This window comes from Oxyura jamaicensis, chromosome Z (assembly GCF_011077185.1).
Source record: "Oxyura jamaicensis isolate SHBP4307 breed ruddy duck chromosome Z, BPBGC_Ojam_1.0, whole genome shotgun sequence".
Taxonomy (NCBI): domain Eukaryota; kingdom Metazoa; phylum Chordata; class Aves; order Anseriformes; family Anatidae; genus Oxyura; species Oxyura jamaicensis.
This window is the reverse complement of record NC_048926.1, coordinates 3,608,317-3,629,799: the sequence shown is the minus strand read 5'-3', so window position 1 is coordinate 3,629,799 and position 21,483 is coordinate 3,608,317. Positions and strand designations below refer to the sequence as shown.

The 21,483-nt window shown below is 38.6% G+C and overlaps 1 protein-coding gene across 3 annotated transcripts in view; it reads right to left on the bottom strand.

Moving 5' to 3' along the window:
• EPG5 (ectopic P-granules autophagy protein 5 homolog) overlaps nucleotides 1–21,483 on the bottom strand; it is a 51,918-nt gene that overhangs the window by 11,473 nt on the left and 18,962 nt on the right. For all 3 annotated transcript variants that reach the window (XM_035310113.1, XM_035310111.1, XM_035310112.1), the window contains exons 16-37: nucleotides 21,044–21,303; nucleotides 19,194–19,334; nucleotides 18,504–18,648; nucleotides 17,513–17,710; nucleotides 16,852–16,962; nucleotides 15,907–16,026; nucleotides 14,148–14,314; nucleotides 13,722–13,949; nucleotides 11,921–12,044; nucleotides 11,368–11,512; nucleotides 10,150–10,321; nucleotides 9,074–9,236; nucleotides 8,365–8,507; nucleotides 6,742–6,898; nucleotides 5,610–5,804; nucleotides 4,565–4,778; nucleotides 4,057–4,217; nucleotides 3,734–3,941; nucleotides 3,203–3,278; nucleotides 2,249–2,352; nucleotides 1,172–1,347; nucleotides 312–497 (exon numbers count right to left, since the gene is read on the bottom strand). In XM_035310113.1, the coding sequence (XP_035166004.1) occupies nucleotides 312–497; nucleotides 1,172–1,347; nucleotides 2,249–2,352; nucleotides 3,203–3,278; nucleotides 3,734–3,941; nucleotides 4,057–4,217; nucleotides 4,565–4,778; nucleotides 5,610–5,804; nucleotides 6,742–6,898; nucleotides 8,365–8,507; nucleotides 9,074–9,236; nucleotides 10,150–10,321; nucleotides 11,368–11,512; nucleotides 11,921–12,044; nucleotides 13,722–13,949; nucleotides 14,148–14,314; nucleotides 15,907–16,026; nucleotides 16,852–16,962; nucleotides 17,513–17,710; nucleotides 18,504–18,648; nucleotides 19,194–19,334; nucleotides 21,044–21,303 (3,594 nt within the window). The remainder of the gene's footprint in view (nucleotides 1–311; nucleotides 498–1,171; nucleotides 1,348–2,248; nucleotides 2,353–3,202; nucleotides 3,279–3,733; nucleotides 3,942–4,056; nucleotides 4,218–4,564; nucleotides 4,779–5,609; nucleotides 5,805–6,741; nucleotides 6,899–8,364; nucleotides 8,508–9,073; nucleotides 9,237–10,149; nucleotides 10,322–11,367; nucleotides 11,513–11,920; nucleotides 12,045–13,721; nucleotides 13,950–14,147; nucleotides 14,315–15,906; nucleotides 16,027–16,851; nucleotides 16,963–17,512; nucleotides 17,711–18,503; nucleotides 18,649–19,193; nucleotides 19,335–21,043; nucleotides 21,304–21,483) is intronic.

Below are 21,483 nucleotides of genomic sequence, written 5' to 3'. Positions count from 1 at the left end.
TTCCAGGAAGCCACCCGTATGTATTTGTTTGCTCTTTGTGATATTACTGGATCACAGCTCCCACAGCATCTTTTCCTACAGAAACTTCTCAAAACAAATGGCAGGACTTCCTTTTTTCACACAGCTTATACAGAATGCCTCACATAAGGATTTAGTCTAAGCTACCTCTGGCTTGGGGTTAGTTTACCCAGGCAGGGAACACTTCTGAGTTAATAATTCTGCAAGTAAGGAAGAAGTCACAGCCTGTCTCCTTTTCAGCCAGGGATTACTATTCTTCTTCAGAGACAGGTACAAACCTTTTCAAAAATTACCTCTTTGCCTATAAGTTGTTCTTCCTTTGCCAGCAGGACCATCATATACAGCAAACAGACAATCATGTTGTGAGTCTGAGGGTTGGGGTTGGGACTCCAGGCATCAGAGAGGACACTGACCCAGTTTATTTCACATAAAACATAACCCAGGAACAAGAAACAACTCTTGGGGCTGCCTCTTTCAACCTAGGAAGGAGAAAGAAGAAAAAAAGAGCCACATACAACAGTGTAAGATTTAAGTGCGCTTGAACTTCTCAGCTCCTTATCCAGCCATAAAACCACAGCAGCATTTTAGGTCAGGGGAGCAGACAGACACCAGTTCCGTATCACTTTACTCCCCAGCAGGAGAGCTGCACACACAGCTTTCTAAGTCTCTGAAACAACCAGCACAGCATACAAACTATGGCAAAATAAGGAATCTAGTATAAACTTAGTTGCATGATTGCAACTTCTCTTCAGTCTAAGGAACACTGAGAAGCTCTAAGCCCTTTAGAACTGCATGAAGAACCCATCCCAAACAGATAACCACTAAGTCCTGCAGCACTTCCCCACCTTACCACAACTTTATGTTGTCTCAGATGACTTGGAAAGAAGAACATGACCACTGTAAAATACAAGCTTTCTATATATCAACCACAGCAGTGACAGATTATAAAGACTGCCAGCTTTACAGCTCCCCACAACCTTGCATAAAACTCAATAGCACTCCTTCACCGATACCATGAAATACAAAGTGAGTAGCTGTGAATGCTAGAATAAACTTTAAAAGCTTACTTCTTAAAGAACTATATCCAGCTCTCCAGTGATTTCCAAGTGGAACACAGTTTAGGAACTTAATTCAACTGATGCTATGTACTCACTTTAAAGAACTCCTCCATAAGCATCTGGTCTGGATGCATTTCCTTCCATGGAAGCTTTTTGAACTCAGTATGGAAAGTATAGAGAATAAACTCTGGCATTTTGGGGGCTGTGCAACATTCACAGTAATACATTAGATGTAACCAGAGAGCTCCATGGTGGCCTGGCAACAGCTTATCTAGATCCAAAGGAAACAGTTGAATTAACAACAGAAAAAGTTAAGCACAATCGAACTTTGAAGGTGAAAAACCATAAGCACAAGTTACACCAAAGTGCATGCATTAAAAAAAAATAAGCTTTTCATGTTTGTTTTGTATTTTCTGTTGTTGTTGCTTGTTCCCTCCCCCTAAATTGACAAGTCAGGCATCTTGCAATTTCCCTTACTCGTTCTTTTAAGCAGCTGCTGGACAGTAATCTGAAGTTATAAAATACTCTTTCCATGTAGAACTTCACTGTTTTTATATTCGTGATTTTGTGTGTAAGATTTTTTTTTATTAAAAAAAATACCAGAAGTCTGGAAGCTTATCAAAGTGTTATTTTTATGCATTTATTTCTACAACTAAGCTTGAATCCAACCCATCACTAGAAGTTGAGGCATTTGTGAAATTAATTTTTTCAATTCTTATGTCTAAGTACACATTAGACATAATAAGCAATGCTAAATATGGGTTCAAAACGACTAGATGTGGAGATTAAGTTGCCCCAAGACTAGCTGCTGAGACACACACACTGGTCATCGTGACACGCTACTACTGTGTATTTTGTACAGGAAGCAAGACCCTGAGTAGAGTCATGCACTTTTATTGACAGCTCACTTTGTTTCACTTTCATTCATATAATTGCATATCTATCAGATGATAAAGTTACTTAACCACATTCTCTGCCCTTGCCAAGAAAAAAAAGCTGTCTTTTAAGGATGAAAGAATATACATGCTAATGGTACCACTACAGTGATCATCTTAGCTAAAAGTTGATAGCAAACAAAATCTCCTCACATCCCACGTCTTAACAGAAAAATCGTTTTTGATCTGATAGAAGTGAAAGTGCCACTACATTAAAACAACATCGACTTCACGTACCTTTAAAGCTCTCATGCAAAAGCTTGATGCAATCTGTAAACAAACGGACCATGCCGGATGCTACAGGAGTGTCACTCTCTAACCAAGGGTAGCAGGGCTGGTTACTTAAAAGAAGCAAGAGTGAAATAAAAATTTCAGTGCCATGTTACTAGGTATCATAAACAAATAGACGATTTAAACATTCTAAAGCACAGGAGCTCAATATAGTACAGGTATCAACAGTCCTTTCACTCAAACCGAACTCTCTAGGCGTGTTCTTTAAAATAGGTGCATATGTTAAATGTTAATGTCACAGTGAAGATCCACGATACCATTTAGTAAGCAGAGGTTACTTGTTTAGTATTTTATAACTGAATTAATTTCCAAATTAATTTCCAAATGATGGCACACACCACCAGCAGTCAACCTCCAAATTAAATACTGAAGATGTGCTCAGAGCTCAAAAAGCTTTTGGCTTCAGAAGAAGGTCAAATTTAAGTGCGTAACACTACAAATAACCCTCCATGTGAAAATAGAAGTACATAGGATAGTAGATCATCACAGGACTGATTTGCCCGAGGTTTGTTTACACAGCACTGGCATTTGAGGTTGTATTAGTATGTTTGTTCAAAATAATGGATTGGTGATATTAAATAAGTGAAGAAAATAAGAACAAATTTGAGTCTGTTTTCAGAACTAATAGCAACCCATATTTTTCTCATCTCTGCTTCCTGATGAGTGTGTGGCATTATTGCTTGTACCTAAAACAGTTATTCAGCCAAGGTCTTGTAAAATTTCCTTAGGGAATTCATGAATTAGTTGCGTAATTGTTAACGATATGACACACACATTAACAGCTATTTAAACTGAAAGTCACAATATGAGTTAGAAAAAAAGTCACTTAAGCAATATCTCTCAGGGCTAGTGTTCTTTCTTTAACAAAAAACATCTTTTCATTTTGAAATGCAGGTATACCTTGCGTCTTCCTTGTCTAAGACCAGTATCCATGGTTTAAAGAGTCCAGCAATGACTGAATACAAGGACTGCAATGCTAGAAGAAAACAAAGCAAAGAAGTTGATGTCTCAGAGCAGGAACACTGAGCAAGTTAATTTTCTGAGCTGGGATTAAATCTTCTCTGCTTAGTCCAACTTTAAATCGGTTCTTCATGGTCAAATAAAAGTTTGACATAAAACATGCTTGTTAGTATCTTTGATTAATAATATATATATATATTTTTTAAACAACAACCATGATCATTTTGCGTCAAGTCTGTATTGGGAAATGTAAACAAGCTTCCACCAACAAATATAAGAAAGGAGGAAGTTCCACATGGCCACAGAGAAGACACCTACATAACTTGTCCATTTCTTAACATTGTCATCATTGTATAAATACAGAGCAGATTAAAATCACCCAACCCAAACCATTCTATGTTTCTATGAAACGGTCTTTAACAGGAGAAATTAAGCGCTTAGTTTAAATTGTTTGCTTATAAGACACATTACCTGTCAAAATTTTGTTACTGCCAACATGCTCTTGGGTTAAATTGACAACTTCAGTTTCAATGAGCCGTTTGACAAGGTACTCCAGAAACGTATTCATTTCAGCCACGTAAGTACTCCATTTTGAAAACAGGCCAAAGGTCCTGAAGTCCACTGAAGCCAGTCGGAGTTTGCAGAAAGAGGTGGAAAGCCATTCTATTGTCTCTCTAACCTGAAGAAAGAAACTATCAATCAGATAAAGAAATACTGTACAGCAGTGTTACTTGTCACTAGTGGGCATGTGTTTCAGCTGCAGAACACAGCAAATCAACCAGAAATGCATCCACCTGTTCTTCAGAGAGGAGAATTTCTGCAGACTCCCGCAGTACAGAACTTTCAGTACAATCATTTTTCTTGAAGCTTCCCTGTTCGGTCACCGATGAACAACATCCCAAAGCTCTAAGTGATGCCTTCCAACATTCAGGGCTCAGAAGCTGCTCTGAAGAGCCTTAGGAGGAAGAGAAGGGAACGCATTTGTGAAAAATCAGAAGGATATTAAACCTGTTCTCATTTTAAGTCAGAAAAGGCTGAAATTAGAGCTTCCTACCACATTAAAAAAAAAATAGCTAAGGCATGAGTTTGAAAGCTCCAGGTTTAAGGGCGAGCAATTTCTAATTCCCTAGCAAAAGTAATTTCACATTCCCATTTGGCTTCTACATGCTGTCTTCTTCGGAAGCAAAAAAGTTTAGATCATTCTATATTTGTTACTGTCTAACACTACTGCATCAACTTCATGTTTTTAAGCCAGAATAGCTCTGTACAAAAGGTCTAGTATGCATCAATTCAGATACTCACTTTGCATGAACAACCTTAGAAAATCACTATAGTGATCAGGAAACTGATACTGGAGAAGGTTAGTCCAATGTTTGCAGAAGATATTAAATGGCATCAAAATATCTTCCTCAGGTTCAAGGCCGCATGCATTGAGAGCCAAGTGAATAGATTCCAGAAGCCTGGTACGTTCAGATAGAGGTGGCTTAGTAACACTTAACCACTGCGTAAGGTCAAACTAGAACAGAGGACAGGAAGCATTTGTAAGTAGAAGCTTTAACGGCCACAACACCTTCAGGAGAAGGGAGAAACTGTCAGGGTAAAATGCCTCCCTAAGATTTTGTGTACTTAAGTAAAACCTAAAAAAAATAATAATTCACTAACCGTAGCTCAAAACCAATGTAATTCTCTCTAAAGGTTATGATTCAGCATATTACAGAAGTCCCTAAATGGACAAATTTTTTATCAGAGGTTCTCTGATTCAAAAAAAGGTATTTGAGCCTCTATGTTTCAGTACGACCACCAAACACTTCAATGTATTAGACTGGGGTAGTCTCTATAGCCCCTAAATATTCATATGGAGATGCAAAGCTTCTGTAGCCTCCAAGCCATCTGTTCAGAAAAAGGGCAGCAGGGACAACATTGATTTTTGCCACTAAGGACAGTTCAGAGTCATGCCCAAACCAGACCACTATTATTTATATCTCTTATTCACTATTTTGATGAATGTCTCCACAGAGGTATCAGGCAGAAAGTCATATAGAGCCTCATAAAGAGCCTGCTTTGACTTCAACTTAAGAGCATACTGAAGAGAAAGCCCTAGGAAGCACACACCGATACTATGTGGGTATTAGTAATTCAAGCTTCCCATTTGATTTTCCCTCTAGCCCCTCTTCAGCTTAAAGATAACAAACAGCATTTAGTATGAGCAACACTGATTAATAAAAAATGTCAATGTTATTTTGAAGTATCAGGTTTGTATCTTTCTTCCGTAGCTTAGAGGCACGGTCATTAAGGGAAATAACATCCACATAAGCAACTCACAGAACAGAGAGTATTTGTATTTTACCTTTGTCAACAGCATGAAGACAACATCGCTGTTATCCTCACTCAGAAAGGCCACAACTTTTTCATATAAAGTTACAAACTCATCAGGAGAAGCAACGGGAGTGAAGTAAGGAGAAAGAAGTGTACAGAGCCTTCGATTCTGCAGGATTGTCTGGAGGAGACGTTTGCACTCTGACTTGGTCCCACTGATGAACACCTGAGGAAACCAGAAATAAGGAGAAAAGTGGTCCACTTCAAAACTTTTTGTTGAGATAAGCACAACTGTGTTTTTCTTTTTAAAGTTTTCCAAAAAGCAAAAAACACAGATTGTATGAGATCAGCTTCAACTAAATACTCCTGTTCCGCAAAAATAAGCGTGTTTCCCTAGCACACTGAAGAACAGCACTTGTGACAACACACATCGCATAGAAATATCCCAAAATCCAATTTTTCTGGCTAACATCAGAAAGTGAAGCCCGACTTCAGTAGCCTTGTCTGGTATTAGTGAAAATTTAAACAGAACTACGGCTATGGAAAGCTATTCTGCACCCCAGCTGTCAGAGGGACTTCGGGACGGCTGGAAATGCAGAAACCTGCACTTAATAGATTGAAATAAATACCTGGACACAAAGCAGAGGCTAATGTTTTTTTCCTCAGAGCATCCAGGTAACGTGATCCCCACAGCAAATGATACCACAAACAAGGAGTTCATATTTTCTCTACCAGAAAAATGCTGGCCAACTCACTACACAAAGTATATTGCAAAGCTTTAGAAGAGGAGTGACTAAACACAGAGGTTGACAAGAAACGTGTAAGCTAGAAAATTATCAATAATAAAGAAGCATACACCAAAACAACTTTTTAAATACTGCACCAAACTTGAAACAATCCCCCAATATCCAGCCTTCTTCAGCTCTTGATACACACGGAGTGTTTCAGCATTCAGCAGGCATCTCAGAGCAACATTTTTTATTTTGCTCATATGCAAGCTTAAACTCTCCTGTATATCATGTATATTATAAAATTAGCTGAGGAAAAGAATGGGATAGAATCTGAAAAGTTAATTTTCAGACTTTCTAAAGATTTTAGACCCTCAATATCAGCAGACAACTGGGGTAAGTGCTAATGCATACAATGCTAGAGAATAAACTTACTTGGCCGAGAATCTCAATGCATGAAGTGAAGAACTGCCTCGTGGGAGGATTGCGTTGAGTTTCATCACACACATATTCCACTACTATAAAAAACAAACTAATTCCAACTTTCTTAATTGCAGGCATAGGCTGCACCTTGTAGATATTTATTAATGCCCTGCAAAACAAAAGATTAAGTTTACATATTGAAAATAATTATGACACTAATGAAAGGCTTCTCATCCACACATAGCATTAAAATAATTAAGAGTGGCTGAGGTAGGAAGGGACCTCTAGTGGTCATCTGGACAAACCACTGCTCAAGCAGGGACACCTAGTGCCGGTTGCCCAGAATCACATCCAGGCAAGTTTTAATGTTTAGACAGCATCTCCTGTTTCAGTTTGTGTCACTGCCTCTTGTCCTTTCACTATGCACCACCTCATTTTACTGGGAAGACTCAACGATTTTTGCATTAATTCTTTTATTAATGTTCTCTTGCATATTGCCAAATAAATGTTTGAGGTCAAATCAAACTCCATTTTCACTGAGTCCAAATTAAAACATCTGTAGAACATGCAGTTCCACAGATATAAATCGCAACAGCAAACTCACTACAGAATTTTTCAGATTAATGATCAAGAATGAATGACTATAAATAATAATCAAATACTTTACCATACAGGATGTACTCTACAAGGTTTTTTGTTGTTGTTGTTTGCTTATTTTAAATTGTATTTGGTTTCCTAGCTGAAATTTATAAGATCAAGAAAAATGGTGTTGCAAAACTGGATCTCTGGGATGAACTCTAAAAGATTTAGAAGGCAACCCTTGGACTAATCCACCTTCACACAAAAATTCAGATCTTATAGCCCTCTTCCAGTACAGGATTTCATTCCACATATTGAAAAGCTACTTCAAAATCATAGTTTTCCATTACAGTACTATGTGCTCCTACCCTGTGCTCCTACTCTTCAATGGTTTGTGGGGACAGGACAAGAGATAATGATCACAAAGTAGAGCACAGGAAGTTCCGTACCAACATGCAAAAGAATTTCTTCACGGTGAGGGTGACAGAGCACTGGAACAGGCTGCCTAGAGAGGCTGTGGGGTCTCCTTCTCTGGAGATATTCGAAGCCCGTCTGGATGCCTACCTGGGCAGCCTGCTCTGAGGAACCTGCTTTGGCAGGGGGGTTGGGCCAATGATCTATGGAGGTCCCTTCCAACCCCTACAGTTCTGTGATGCTACAAAAGGAGGTACATACTAAAAACATCTCCTTTAGCTGATGGCTGAAACAGCTGTTACAATTTTGCCATCTTTTAAGGTTAACACAGTATCCATGACTTCACTCAATCTGCTCTTGCACATTTAAAATGGATATTCTAATGCTGAGTACAACAAAACAAAATAGGTAACGTGTGCCCCGTTAAGGCTGAATGACCAACAGTTAGCTCTTCTGATAATGTATGGAGTTACTCCTTCAGAGATCTGTCATAAACATGTACATCTCAGGGTTCCAGCTCTGTTGTTGACCCAGACTGATAAAACTATGAAAGACACAAAAATAGGTTCCGTATTTTACCTCTAATATCTAGGAAAATAAATATAAAACATCACTGCCTAAAGCAGCGTCTGAACAACCTACGTTATAAAATTTTCCACATGTACTGCTGCTTCCACAACACCCAGAGAAGGTGGCTTCGTAGCTTCTGCTTGCAGTTGTCTCACTTCTTTACGCAAAGCATGAAGCTGCTGGCTCACTGCTTCATTTTTGTGTTTCCCTTCAAACTAAAAGACAAAAAGACACATGTTCATTTCAGAATAGTATCTTTCACCAAAATTCTTCACTGTTGCACATAATTGTAAAAATGAAGCAGAGCACACTAAGAGAACTAAGCACAGAAGGTTTTCCCGATACAGCCCAAGCACACATCCTTATGGCACACTAACATAATCCTTATCTTTGTCATAAAACTTCTAATCCACAGACACTTGGATAGGATCGAGAAATTCACATACCAAATGACATGGGAATTTTTCTATGAACGTTTTCAGTTTTATTCCTAGTAGTGTGCATATTGCTACACTCACACACTCACATATTGGGAAACACTTTAGCACAAATGCTACGAGCAATCCAAAACTTTAAACAATTCAGCTCTTGATCTGCGTGTCCCCCCCTTACAGAATTACATATTAAGTATTTCAGGATTATTATTTTTCTTTTTAGAACTTAATTTAGTTTTAGAGGTATAGGGAAGCACTTCACTAAATAAGTCCACTCTTGTAACCATTCAATCATTCCATTTTCATTAACCACAGGCCCAAAACAAAAGTGATGTCATGTCTCTAACCTGGATTGTCAGAAGAGCTGCTCCCTGGCAGCCTTTATTTGAAGTTCCCCGGCACTCCAAATGGAGGGTGATCTGCTCTTCCCGATTGACATACAGCTTAGGTATAGTATCCAATATTTCACTGTTGAGAGCAACATGTTGGGATTCCCAAAGAGCTGCAGTTCTGAAATACATTTATTAATCTTTAGTAATAGTAGTACTAAGAATTTAAATGCAAGAGCTGAGACTTCACCTTAATGTGCTGTACAGACTCATTGACACTTCTCTAGGAAACAGTAACCTAATTTCATAACCTTTTAACTCCAAAATGATATTTCTGTTACTACTTTGAGGAGCTAACTTAATCTAAAGTAGAAAACAAATAAAGCTTGCGTAAGATTTTTTTTAATTATTCCCTATGACATCCTGAAAGGAAGTTAAATAGATTACCCACTACAGCAATTTTCCACCAGATAAAGTAAGATAGATTCAGTCAACAGAAAAAGCCCAGCTGAAACTGCTGCTGGAATCATTCAGACACATCCTGTCTTGGTCTTAAGGATTTTGTATTTATTTTAAATACTACTACTAGATTACTACATTGGGTGACAATACATCCATCACCTGTGTTTGACACTTCAAAAAATATTTGATCTGAGTTCTCTACCAGTAATATTAATAAACAAAGTTTCTTCTCTTTGAGACAAACTTAACAACTCCAGAAGTCAGGTTTATCTCCGAAGGGTTTCAGTGTTTCAAATTATCATCACTAAATTAGTGCAAAATAGTTAACTAATTGTCAACAATTCCAGGCTAAAGGGAAGCATTATATTAATGCCAAATGACAAAAGAAACTGTAGCTGTCAGATATCAACTGAACCAATCTTAGGTCATTAAATAAGACTTGTATTGCCAGTTAAAGGAGTGAAATAACAAATGACATAATAGCCAAGAAAAGAAAAAAAGGGCGGGGGGGCAAGAGACAGGAGTCAAGTACTACCGGTTTTGTGCTAACACCATCAATAAGGCTTCTGTAAAGGGCACCTGAAGACCCTGTTAGACACTAGGGAGGCAAAGGGACAACAGCTAAGTCTTACTTGGCATGTCGCTGCAAGACATTAAGGTCTGTGCGTGTGAGCTGAATTGCTTCTTTCTGACTGATCAGGCTGGCAGAGGAAATAACTGGCACAGGAGCTTTCATCAGCTGGAGTGGAAGAGGGGGCTTGGGAGTATCAAACTTCTTCAAATTATTCATTATCCTCTCTTTGGCTAGAAAATAAATCAGAAATAAGTTATGTTGCTAAGAAAACTTTAGAATACTTTAGAATAAACTGAACAAAATATTTCATTCTTATTTTTTTATCACATGAAATATTTTTAGGAGACATTCTCAGGACTCCTACCCTTTTATAATAATTTAACTAACCTTTTTGTTGTTGTTGTTGACAAAGTTTTTTTCACACAGCTAATTTTCATGGCCAACTCCATCACACACCATTAGGATCCAAGGTGCCACAGTTTACCTTTTTTCCCCCCACCCACTCCTACCTTCCAGCTTTTCTGTTTTCCTCATATCACCCCCTCTATTCTCCTCACCTGACAGAAGCTCCTAGTTCCTCCTAAGCCAAATTCATCTTCTTTCCCTAAAAGTCATCCTCATCTCTAGTCTTGCCAGATCCAAATCCTTCCCAAAGCACAATCTCTTCCTGGGTCAGCTCTTTTCCTGCTGATTCCCACTCATTTTCTTTGCCTAAACAGTACAAATTGAACCATAAAAATATCCTGGTTTCCTTCTATTCCCTCACTCCCCTTTTAATCAGTCCACCAAGAATATCCCCCACATCTTTAATGTATGTACCATGACTATTATCCCTTTCCTAGGCTAGAACACTCCTTTCACTGTGCCAGAACTCCAAGCAAACAACAAGGAAATGTACTAGTAACAAAAAAAAAAAAAAAAAAAAGAGAATCTGTCCGGTTTTAGTTACACTGTTTTCTGCCTTTGCTTTCAGCTATCTTCTTCTAAACTTTGGGAAAGTTCAGCCTGTCTGATATGTGCTTTGTATGGAACAATCCTTGCAGAGCTCTCTCAAAGCTCTAGGCACCACATGACATGCTGTTCTGTGATGTGTCATGCTTTAAACCAGGAACCATTAATTATAGCCTCGTATATGAACATTTCAGTTAGAACACCATGAAAAAATGTGTAAAATACTGTACCAATAGAAACCAAGCTGTATTAACGTTTCCACTCACAGACATCATTATGTTTTTTAAGAAACCATGGTATCATTAATAATATTCTTATCTCTTACCTGACATAGGATTAGTGAAGTCTGTTTGCCCTGCAGAAATATTAGCTGTTGTATGTGATTCAAGCTGAGACCGCATCCAAAGGTTTGTAGCTTCCTGAAACTCATGGTGGATGAGTTCAACATTGACATACTCCATCCACAAGTCCTAAAACGCAGAAGAATTAATCATTACAATTTTGGTTATTACGATATGTTGTGCATCCATTCCAGTAGCTGGGGAGCTAAAATAATTAAAACTAGACCCTACAGTTTAAAGTTGTATGAAAACACTATGAAAAAAATTGAACTGAAGAAAATTGCTGCAGAATTTTTACCACGTAAACAGATAAGGCACTGAAAAGTATCGTGACACTTAGAGAAGAATTCTGACACACACATATAGTCTAATTACTAACAAATGAGAGAACAGGTAGGGATGATTACGATGCAGTTCCTGAAAAAGGAACACAGAGGAAACCAGAGTTGTCTAAAACATCATAGCACAATTTTACAGCCCACTTTAACAAATGAAGTGAGTTCAAATCCCACGCTGCCAGAGTCATTAGTACTTCACCTGTTGATTCTGCATGATTTTAGCAAGTCTATGTGCATCATATTGCTTCGGTAAAGAAGGAATGTATGTGTTTCCTTTCTGAAAACTCTCTTCTTCCAACCACAAAACAAAAACGTTACAAAGCCTGAGAAGAAAAACAAAAAAAAGGAAAAAAAAGGAAGTCAATACTAATTCTAATTGTATGCACATGCACAGCATAGATTGCAGAGTAGTCTTATTCTGGGGTTAAAAGTTAAGGCAACAAATCACGCTACCAGTTGACACAGCGGAAAATCAGGACTTCTCAGATGCTTTGTGATTAGCTTACTAAGTGTCATTTCAAGGACCAGCAGTGGAAAGAAACTACTTACAAATACATGAAGTGCAATAATGAAGAGTAACAGGAAAAATTTTGAAGAGGAAAACATCTATTCTGAAGTCACACACAACCCAGGACCAGAACTGTGTGTCAGGGAATCACATCCAAAACCCCATTCAAAAGACCAAAGAAGAAAAAAGTACGTATATTTGAGCGATCTTAGCTTCTCACACCAGGACTTGTCTAGGAAGCCTGCTCTCAAAGTTTACACCTGAACTGAGTTACATCTTCCATTTCTTTTCAGATTCAAATTCACACCTAGTTTACTCCCTTTTCTTGCTCTCCTAACTCTACCTTAACATACTTCTTCCTTCACTGGCATCATTCTACCAAGGGCTATCAATTTTTTTTAACCATAGCATCCAAGTTTTCTTGATCAAATCCAGGGGAGAACTACGATGTCACTAAATATTTGCACTGTAGGATTTTGCTTGTGATATTTAATACTGTTTTCAGTATCAATCCACTGATGAGAAAATTGAACTAGTTCAATTCCAAGAGTCAGTCCTGATGAATTCAACTAGTATTTTCCCTTCTGTCCAGGTGGCCATTAAACTTTCTAAGTCTAAGATTTACTTGGCTGTAGAATCCTATGGCTTTAAGATGGAGCGTGGAAATCCTTTGATGTGTCTGGAGTTTCTAAGAAACACTGCAAATATTTATGAAGGTAGACTTCTCAAAACTAGAAGTCTGCCTAAATGAACTTGGACTTCTGAACAGCATAGTCATGGCTTAATCATGCGTGAGGTTCATGTCTCCTAAAAACAACCTACTTGACACTGCTTACAGAAATGAGAATTCCTCAGCTGAGTTGCAGTAACTGGCCACAAACATCTCCACAGGCTACTCCAGCATGAGGAGAGACTCTTTACTAAGGTTTAGGTTATGTAGATGTACCAGGTACCACTTTCCACCTAGCACAGAATATATTTATCGCAGCTCAGCTTTAGCACACTGAGTAAACTGCTCTAACTGAATCATGAGCTGTAGTCCCTACTGACTTCCCTGCTGTATTCAGATGCAAACTGGGGCCCCAGCCCGTGCCAAACAGGTATACATGCAAAGCAGCAGTTATACTTGCTACGTGTATGTAGATCACTGACTGTGCATGTGTCTATAGAAGTATTTTAACAGCATGGGGATGCCACTAATTAAAATACGTATATATATTATATATATTTATATATGAATATATATATAGCTGCCCCCAAAGTAGAGCAACAACTCAACAATGTTTAATTTTTAGTAGTAAAGTCAACCTCCTTAAACAAAACAACTTGTATCAGAGGAACAGACATGACCATGACTAGGTATATAACAAGTGCTTGGGTACATCTAGGTCAGTCAAGAGTCACATCCCTTCACATCTGCCATGGCTAAGACTGGTAGCAGAGCAGTCTAATAGCTCAGGTGGTTGTCTTGAAGAAGACAGGAGTTCTTTACCTGACAAGTTCCTTATGCAATTCCGGTGAAGTCAGGTAATCTGATGAACAGCTTGCCTTCTCCAGTGATCTTTCACTGCCTTCTGCAGGACTCTCCACTTTAAGAGCCTTACTGGCAGCGTGGTGGAAGTCTGCTACCTCTATTAAGCGCTGCTTCATTTCATTTAGTAAGTTAATATGAGCTGCACTCTGGAAAAATCGTCTTCCAATACAGCCATCTACCGGTAACCTAAAAACGAACAAAATAGCAAAACAAAGTCTTACTGCAAGTGTCAGATCAGTATGTCTGCAAATGAACTGACTCTGGAGGAGTTACCAATACGTACTGTTTTCAGTTGAGCTCTCAGTGTGAAGCAATTACACACATTTAAAAAGCAAGTATATTAGTGCTTGCTGTTTTTCCTGAAGCCTTCGTGATCAGACTCACCCATATTGTGGTCCTGGTCGGTGAAGGTAAAGCAGAAAGAATTTTTGCCAGATTAGGGGCATGAGAGGGTGATCAGCAGGTGTAGCAAGGGCCTGGTGAGCCCAGCGGTAAATCATTAGCCTCTGAAGGGAAGGTACGATGGGAAGCTTCAACTGGATCTGGGCTTTCTGCAAAAACAGTGTTTTCGGTCAGGTGCCCTGCTGCAGTTTCCTGTAACAGGCTATCACATCCTAACCCAACAGATCAGCATAGCATGAAAATTCAGCAGTTCCAAGGCAGAGAACTTCAGATACATTCATGTATCTGTTCCAGGTCTTAGAAGATATCTGCCCAACTAACAGGTATGTCAGACAGCTATTAGACAGCAGTGCTACACCTCGGACACAAAAGTAACACAAATAGAGGGACTGCTGTGATGCAAACACAATATAAGCGCTGTTGGTGTTACAGTTCTTCCTCACAGAGGTATATGCTTCTTTAAGCTTCCAGAAGGTGGTGTTAGAGAACAAGGCAGCAGCAGTGAAGTACATGGCATGTTCCAAACACTAAAAATAAGTCATAAGCTACATGAGGAAGTAGAGTCCTACATCATACTACCAATTTTAGCAATTTTCCATACTATGTTCAACACAGCCCTACTGAACATCTAAAACAAAGTAAAACTAATGTGAAGAAAATACAGAAGGAAAAGACTTTTTTTTTTTTTGCAAAAACAGAACAAAGGCAGTGCAATGTACGAAAGCAGAACACTATTAGCAACACAAAATGCTAACTCCATAATGTAAATCACAGGAAACTTATAGACCAAATCCCCATGGACTGCGCCTGAATCAGGGGAACTCTTCTGAGATCCCAGGCCTCAGTGCAGATCCTGGCACTACCTCAACCCCCACATTAGACCTCAGAAACACTCAGCACGCTTTTCCACCCGTTCCCCACACACCACCTCACTGCTTAACAGGGAAAATTGACACACGTAAGTCCAGAGACAAATGTTCTCCACACTTGTTCTCCAAGCATCCAAGACATGTAGCAGTCTGGCTATAGCCAAGCAAACCCATTTCCTTAGGACTTCTAGACTAACTTCTTCAAAAAAAAAACAAACAGAATGAAACAGCTGAGATGAAGGACAGTCCAGAATTTAAACTTCTAGACAAGACAGTGTTGTTCTCAACTTGTTTCATTCAGAATTTCTCACTGAATTTGGGCAAAAAAAACTGCAAAACACTGCACTCTGGTTTGAAGAACATCTGACTTTGCACCTTAATAACAAACTTTTTTTTGTCAGTTTTGGAAAATACTTCAGAGAATAAATAGGGCAACAAATAAGTGTAAAACTCTAAAGCCCAAACTTTTTTGCAAAATTCAGATCATCTGAAAAATGATCTTTAACACAGAGAAGTTTCCCTGCCTGTAAATTAAGAGTATCTGCACTACCCATCTCAGTGGTACAGAATAAGTCCACCGAAGACTGGAAGGCATTCAGTTGACCCAGGCAAATCAAAACCCTGGTTACTGAATGAAACTTTCTGTAAATAATTATGTATTAAGAACAGATTTATATAGTAATCTTTTGAGTGTTCAACTCAAAAGGCGAAGGAAAGCATCCCTGACATACATTTTCTCCGGGAAAGCCAAGCAGATAAAACATTAGTTATGCCTTTGTATTGCTAAGAAAAAGCACAGGAGATAAAAGTTATACAATACAAAAGAACACTTTTCTACAGTAGCCCTCTAAGAAGATGAACAATTTGCTCACCTTTAAAGCTTGATCAGGAGTTAAATCATTAATAACTAATTCCCCCTCCACAACTCTGCGAAGCTGTGAATCTTCTTCAAATATTGACTCCATATTTAACACCATCCATGAAAACCAGACCTGTACAATGCAGTAATAATGGAAATACTGATAACAAAATTTTAGGTGCAGGATCAGGAAGCTTGCTGTGGTCTTAAGTGTATGTTTTTCCAGATTCTCATTACAAACATGAAAGAGTATTGTCACATCAAGACAAGAAAAACTGTTTCTTTACCTACATTCACACATCCTTTTTATATACTGTACTATTTTGAGAAAGGAAGGGGAAACCAGGGACCACTGACAGAATTTGCCTGAGAGTTTCAGAGGGATACAGTAAAACAACTACATTTCCAGCTGGGGTACTACAGGTTTTTAGTTTTTTTTTTTTTTTTTTAGCTTCAGTGAGGAACTCTCTTAAGCAGAAAGAAAGCAAAATATTAATCAGAAATTGACTCATCTAGGAGAAGAGTCAGTCTTAAATTTAGAAAACACATAATTGAGAACAACTGAAGATTCTTATTAAGTAAGAAATCCTATTTTATGAATTCTTGGACAGATCAGGCAAACTTCTACTTTGAAATATTTTTCATGTTCTCTTTAGTGTAATAAATCTGCAGCATTCTCTTATGCTAAATTAGGATTTTATCACAAGACTGCCCACAGAAAGAGAGATATGGAAGAAGAGGGAGCAACAGAAAATCTGCAACAGCTTGCGAAAGCAGGAAAAACACACCCACTGACCAGAGAAGCTGTGGACGCCTCATCTCTGGAAGTTTTCATGGCCAGGCTATTGAGCAACCTGATTTAGTGGGAGGCGTCCCTGCCCATGACAGGGGGTTTGGAATTAAATGATCTTTAAGGCCCCTTCCAACCCAACCCATTCTATGATTTTATACCACTTACCTGAGAGGAGTTAGCATTTCCCTCAACAAAGGATGGCGTCACGTTGCCTGCCACAATCCAGCTTACAAGTGAAGACAGCAGACCTTTGTCACAATGATAGCCTAAAGCATTCTGCAAGGAAACAAAACTTTTATTATTATATTATTTTATGAAAACTATTATTATTTTGTAAGAAGCCCAACAGATGATTTACAAACTAGAGACATCATGCTGCTTTTATCCAGGTTCCTTTCTACCTCAAATGACTACTTTCCAACCTTAGCTCAGCCAACCAGCACTGAATCCCTTGCTCATACCTCATTTCTCATCAGTGAAAAGGTTGTTTTATAGTGACTATTTTCCAACAGATGATGTTCTATTTTTGTTCTCATTATACTATTGAACACACGAAATGCAAAGACCACAAACTAAGACACTGTTATAGGATTATTCTGAATGAAATTTGAGTTTCAAGTAGTTTTAATTGTTATTAAAATATAATTTATTCCACTAATCTTGAGTTACTGGGAACCAAGCCAGATAGCATAACCACATCATGCATTATTACAATCCTTCTTGGTATGTTTCAGGAAAATAGACTCACATCAAAATGACAATAAGTAACTCAAGAACTGTCATTTACTCAACAGCCACCCAAACACACCACACCACACCCATTTACCTTGTGCTGTTGGTAAAGCAGCTTTTGTACGCAGTCTTCCTGACTGTACTGAAAAGCAGCTTTACAGAGGTGATCCAGCAGGAAGAGTGTTGCCCGGTCCCTGTGCCACAGCTGCTGGCTGGTGAGGACCTGCACCCAGAACTCCAGTACTGCAGCTGGCCCCACACCATTTGGCTGGCTGCTTAGGAAAATGTGAGTCTGCCAAATTAAGGAGTAGAATCATTCAAATGCTTTCAGCTTGAATTACAGCATAAGAATTTTATGAAGAACTGTTTAACTTGTATGAGGCAGTGGGCTTACCCTTAAAATAATACACAGCAATGCTCTCTGTACCTATGTAAAAACAGGTTTATCATCTCCAATCTCCAAGATTGTGCAGCCTGGAGATCTGCATATCTTGCACAATCAGCAGAAACAGACACAAAAGCAGGACCCCCTGCAAACTGCAGGTATAAACAACACCTATGTGTGAGGCCTTGCCGGCTGTTCCTGCAGTAGGTACATACCTCTTTAGTCCATAACCCTTTCTGATGGCAGTGCACCTTGGTTCTTGAAGCCCAGTAAAGAATACCACAGCTTTCTAACACAAGAACATTTTTTCATACCATAGCTTTACGTTAACAGACAAAAGCAAGGCTTCATAGAATTTAGTAAATCTGTTCCATTCTTCAGCTAACACAAGTGAGACTGTAGCGCTGTGTATCACGTTCCCTTTTCAGACAGTTTTGTTACCAGAAACTGTCTGTCTTTCCAGAAGTCAAAGGCACAGTTGATATTTCCAGTGTTGCATACATTGCCATTCTTAAGCAAGTTTAAGCCAAAGTATTTCAGGAAACCAAACCCAACTTTTCAAGCTTAGTGCAGAACACTTTATGGATGCAAAACTGCCACAATCAGTATTCTTTCTAAGTTTAAGCACAAACTCAGTCAAAAAAAACTACTTATTTTTAAGCATCCCCCTGCTTTTTTTCTTTAAACGTTATCTTCTTACCTGTATCATACTACTGAGCAGCTTAACATTTTCTCCATAGCTCACTCCTGTCAAGTGCTGTGTTACCTTGTGGGTAACCTGCTGGGTCATGCCTTGAGGGACTCCGCTATCCAGGTGAAGGAAGAGTTGGACATGTGATAAAAACCTAGAGATATCAAATTAATTTCAATTAATTTTAAAAATTATTTTACAGCTTAAGCATAAAAGAGCTGCTTCTGGAGAATTTAAAACTTTAGCATGAAGCACAACAGCACTTGCTGACACCCACACAAGAATTTTACTTCACAATGATGCTGCAGAGTTACTTGCTCCACTTTAAACATATCATAGGAATATTATGAACAGTTCAAGGCAGATTAATTCTAGGCTGCTTATCTGGACTAAAGGTATTTGAAACCATAAGGCAATCCCAAAATCTGAGAATTTAACAGTAGGTAGCACTGCATAATTAGCCTTGAAGTATGACCAAACTGCATAGCAATATAGCTTGAGTTTCCAAATAGCAAAAAATAGCTTGCATTTGCTACCCAGCTTTTTGGAAAAGGCAATGTTTCTCAGAAACCACACACTCTTCCCCATCACGTGTCACATTCTCGTTAAACAAGAAACCCAGAACGAGACATGATACATTTAACAGTTAAACTTTCACTTTCTTTAGCAATAAAGATAGTAGGAACATATGAAACTTACTGTTCATTCTTCAGGAGATAATACTGACAAGAGTAAAATACAGGTAAAATTTTATCCAGTACATGGACTACTGTTCTCAGATATCTAGACTGGACGAGTACACCCAAGAGAGGGATCCCTTCTGCACAGAACTTCTCAATGCTGTCAAACAAAAGAAATAAGGAAGAGCGTGTAGACTATTTGTATGGAGGGACATGGGATGTTGGCTTTTTTTGTGAACTGAGATGTAAAGACATTGATATATTAACACAGTCTTTAAAATCCTAAAGACCTAAATACAGAGGTTTTTTTTCTTCAGCTGCAGGTGTAAATCAATAGCTGGCAGATTTTTTTTTTTTTAATCTTTCCAGTCTTTTGGAGGATTTACAACCTCTCTTTCAAAAATCAAATAGATTACTGAAGATGGCTCCCTTCACCTCATTTCAATTTATAACTCAGGGTGCTTGCCTAACCTTGTCAATCAGTTTCCCAGCTTTCTACCATCTGTCTTTGACATGTCCTTAGGACGGATGATCCTCAGGACATTTTTCTACCCTAGCTACTGATGAAGCTCAGACCTTACCTTATAGTTTACACTTAGACAGTTATGATTAGATGAGATGAATCCTACCCTTGTACAGAAAACTACTGACAGCTGATATGGCACATTGCTCTGGACAGTCATTGGACAGTGGAAAAGCGTTGCACATTAGAACAAAATGAAAAATGCTAATCTTATGTCTACTGTGCAGTCACAAAAATGTAGGGTTCCCAAGGGCTCCATTTTAGGGCCACTCGTCCCTAATATATTCATAAATGACCTGGATCAGACAAACCCTGTGAGTCCATTCCAACTTGGTGTATTCTGTGATTCTATGAAATATAGCATTAAGCCACTAGTGTTTATTACAGACCTTTAATTCTGCACTTTTGTGCAGTAAATATCAACATTATTGTTTAGATAGGAGATGTGCAATAGTTCTTCAAAAAGCCATACAGAGCATTTTAGAAAAAAATACCAAAAGCAAAGAGGTTCCTTGTTTTTCCATCTGTGTTCAATCATGTAAAAGCTTCCACCCTCAAACCAGATTACCCTCATATTAGTCTTAAACTGACCTAGTACTATTAGTAATTTGTATACATCTATGGCATAACCGTAGCATCAAGGAACGGCTTGAGGAGGAAGAAATCCAAGACAACTTGTCTCCAAAGACTAAAGCAGCATTCAATGCAGAAAACAAGTTATTCAGAATTTTGACTAAGAGCCAGAGAGATTTAAAAAGAGATCACAGATTCAAAAAGTACAGCCCTGGGAGATTATTAATCCAGTCTATCCCCGATTTTATAACTTAATCACTTAATATTATTTGTAATATAATCTTAATATTACACTTCATTACATGTAGGAGCATTACTTACAAAACAGCTGAAAGCACTGGAAATAACTGTGTTGGAACACAGGGCTGGGAGGTTCAGTAGAAAGGTTATATAGCTCTTAATTTATTATTGTCAACACAAGTGGTTTCCTCCTCACTATTTTCTGAATGTTCTGCTGCAGCTTTACTAAAAAGTTACCAACTAGACAACCCTTTCAGCAGGTGTGGTTAAAAGTTAGTACGATTGAAATGGCCAGAAATATTGCCTCAGTTTCACTATTATTTCTAATCACTATTTTCACCCCAACGTGGAGAGGCCAAAGTTAGTACTAGCAAAATAAAATAACTGGCATATTGTTCAAAAATGCACGTCCCTGAAGACTGCTCAGTTCCTTTCATCAGAAGTCATTTATCATCTTCAAGCTAACATAAGATGTTAGTAGCCCTCAGCTCACCAGTTACTAGACCGTCTCCCCCCAAAGCAAACACACTTACCTATGACCTAGCATGGTCATGGCCAGTGCCAGGTAACAGCCGATGGGGATGCCAGCTTTAACAGCCTTCAGGAGGGGGTGAAGCGTGACTGACTCCGTCATGTCGAGCATACTGTCAGACACAGGCACTGCAGGCCAGCCATGCTGCATGCCACGGTCATTTCTGTGAAGCTTCAACCGCAAAATCAAGCCCCATGCCCACTGGTTAAAGGAAGTCTCTGGTGTTTCTCCATAACGAACAATGCTGGCTAAGTAGGAGACCTGCAAGAAAGCAGAAGGAACAGGAATGAGAGGAAGCACAGCCATGCTACAGCATGTACAGCAGTAGCCTAGGACTTGGGTCATCTTGGATGAGTGATTTCTTCTATCACAGTACCCTAATAATATGGATACCAATAAATAACAAAATAAAACTATAAGGGGACCAGTCTGAAACTTTTA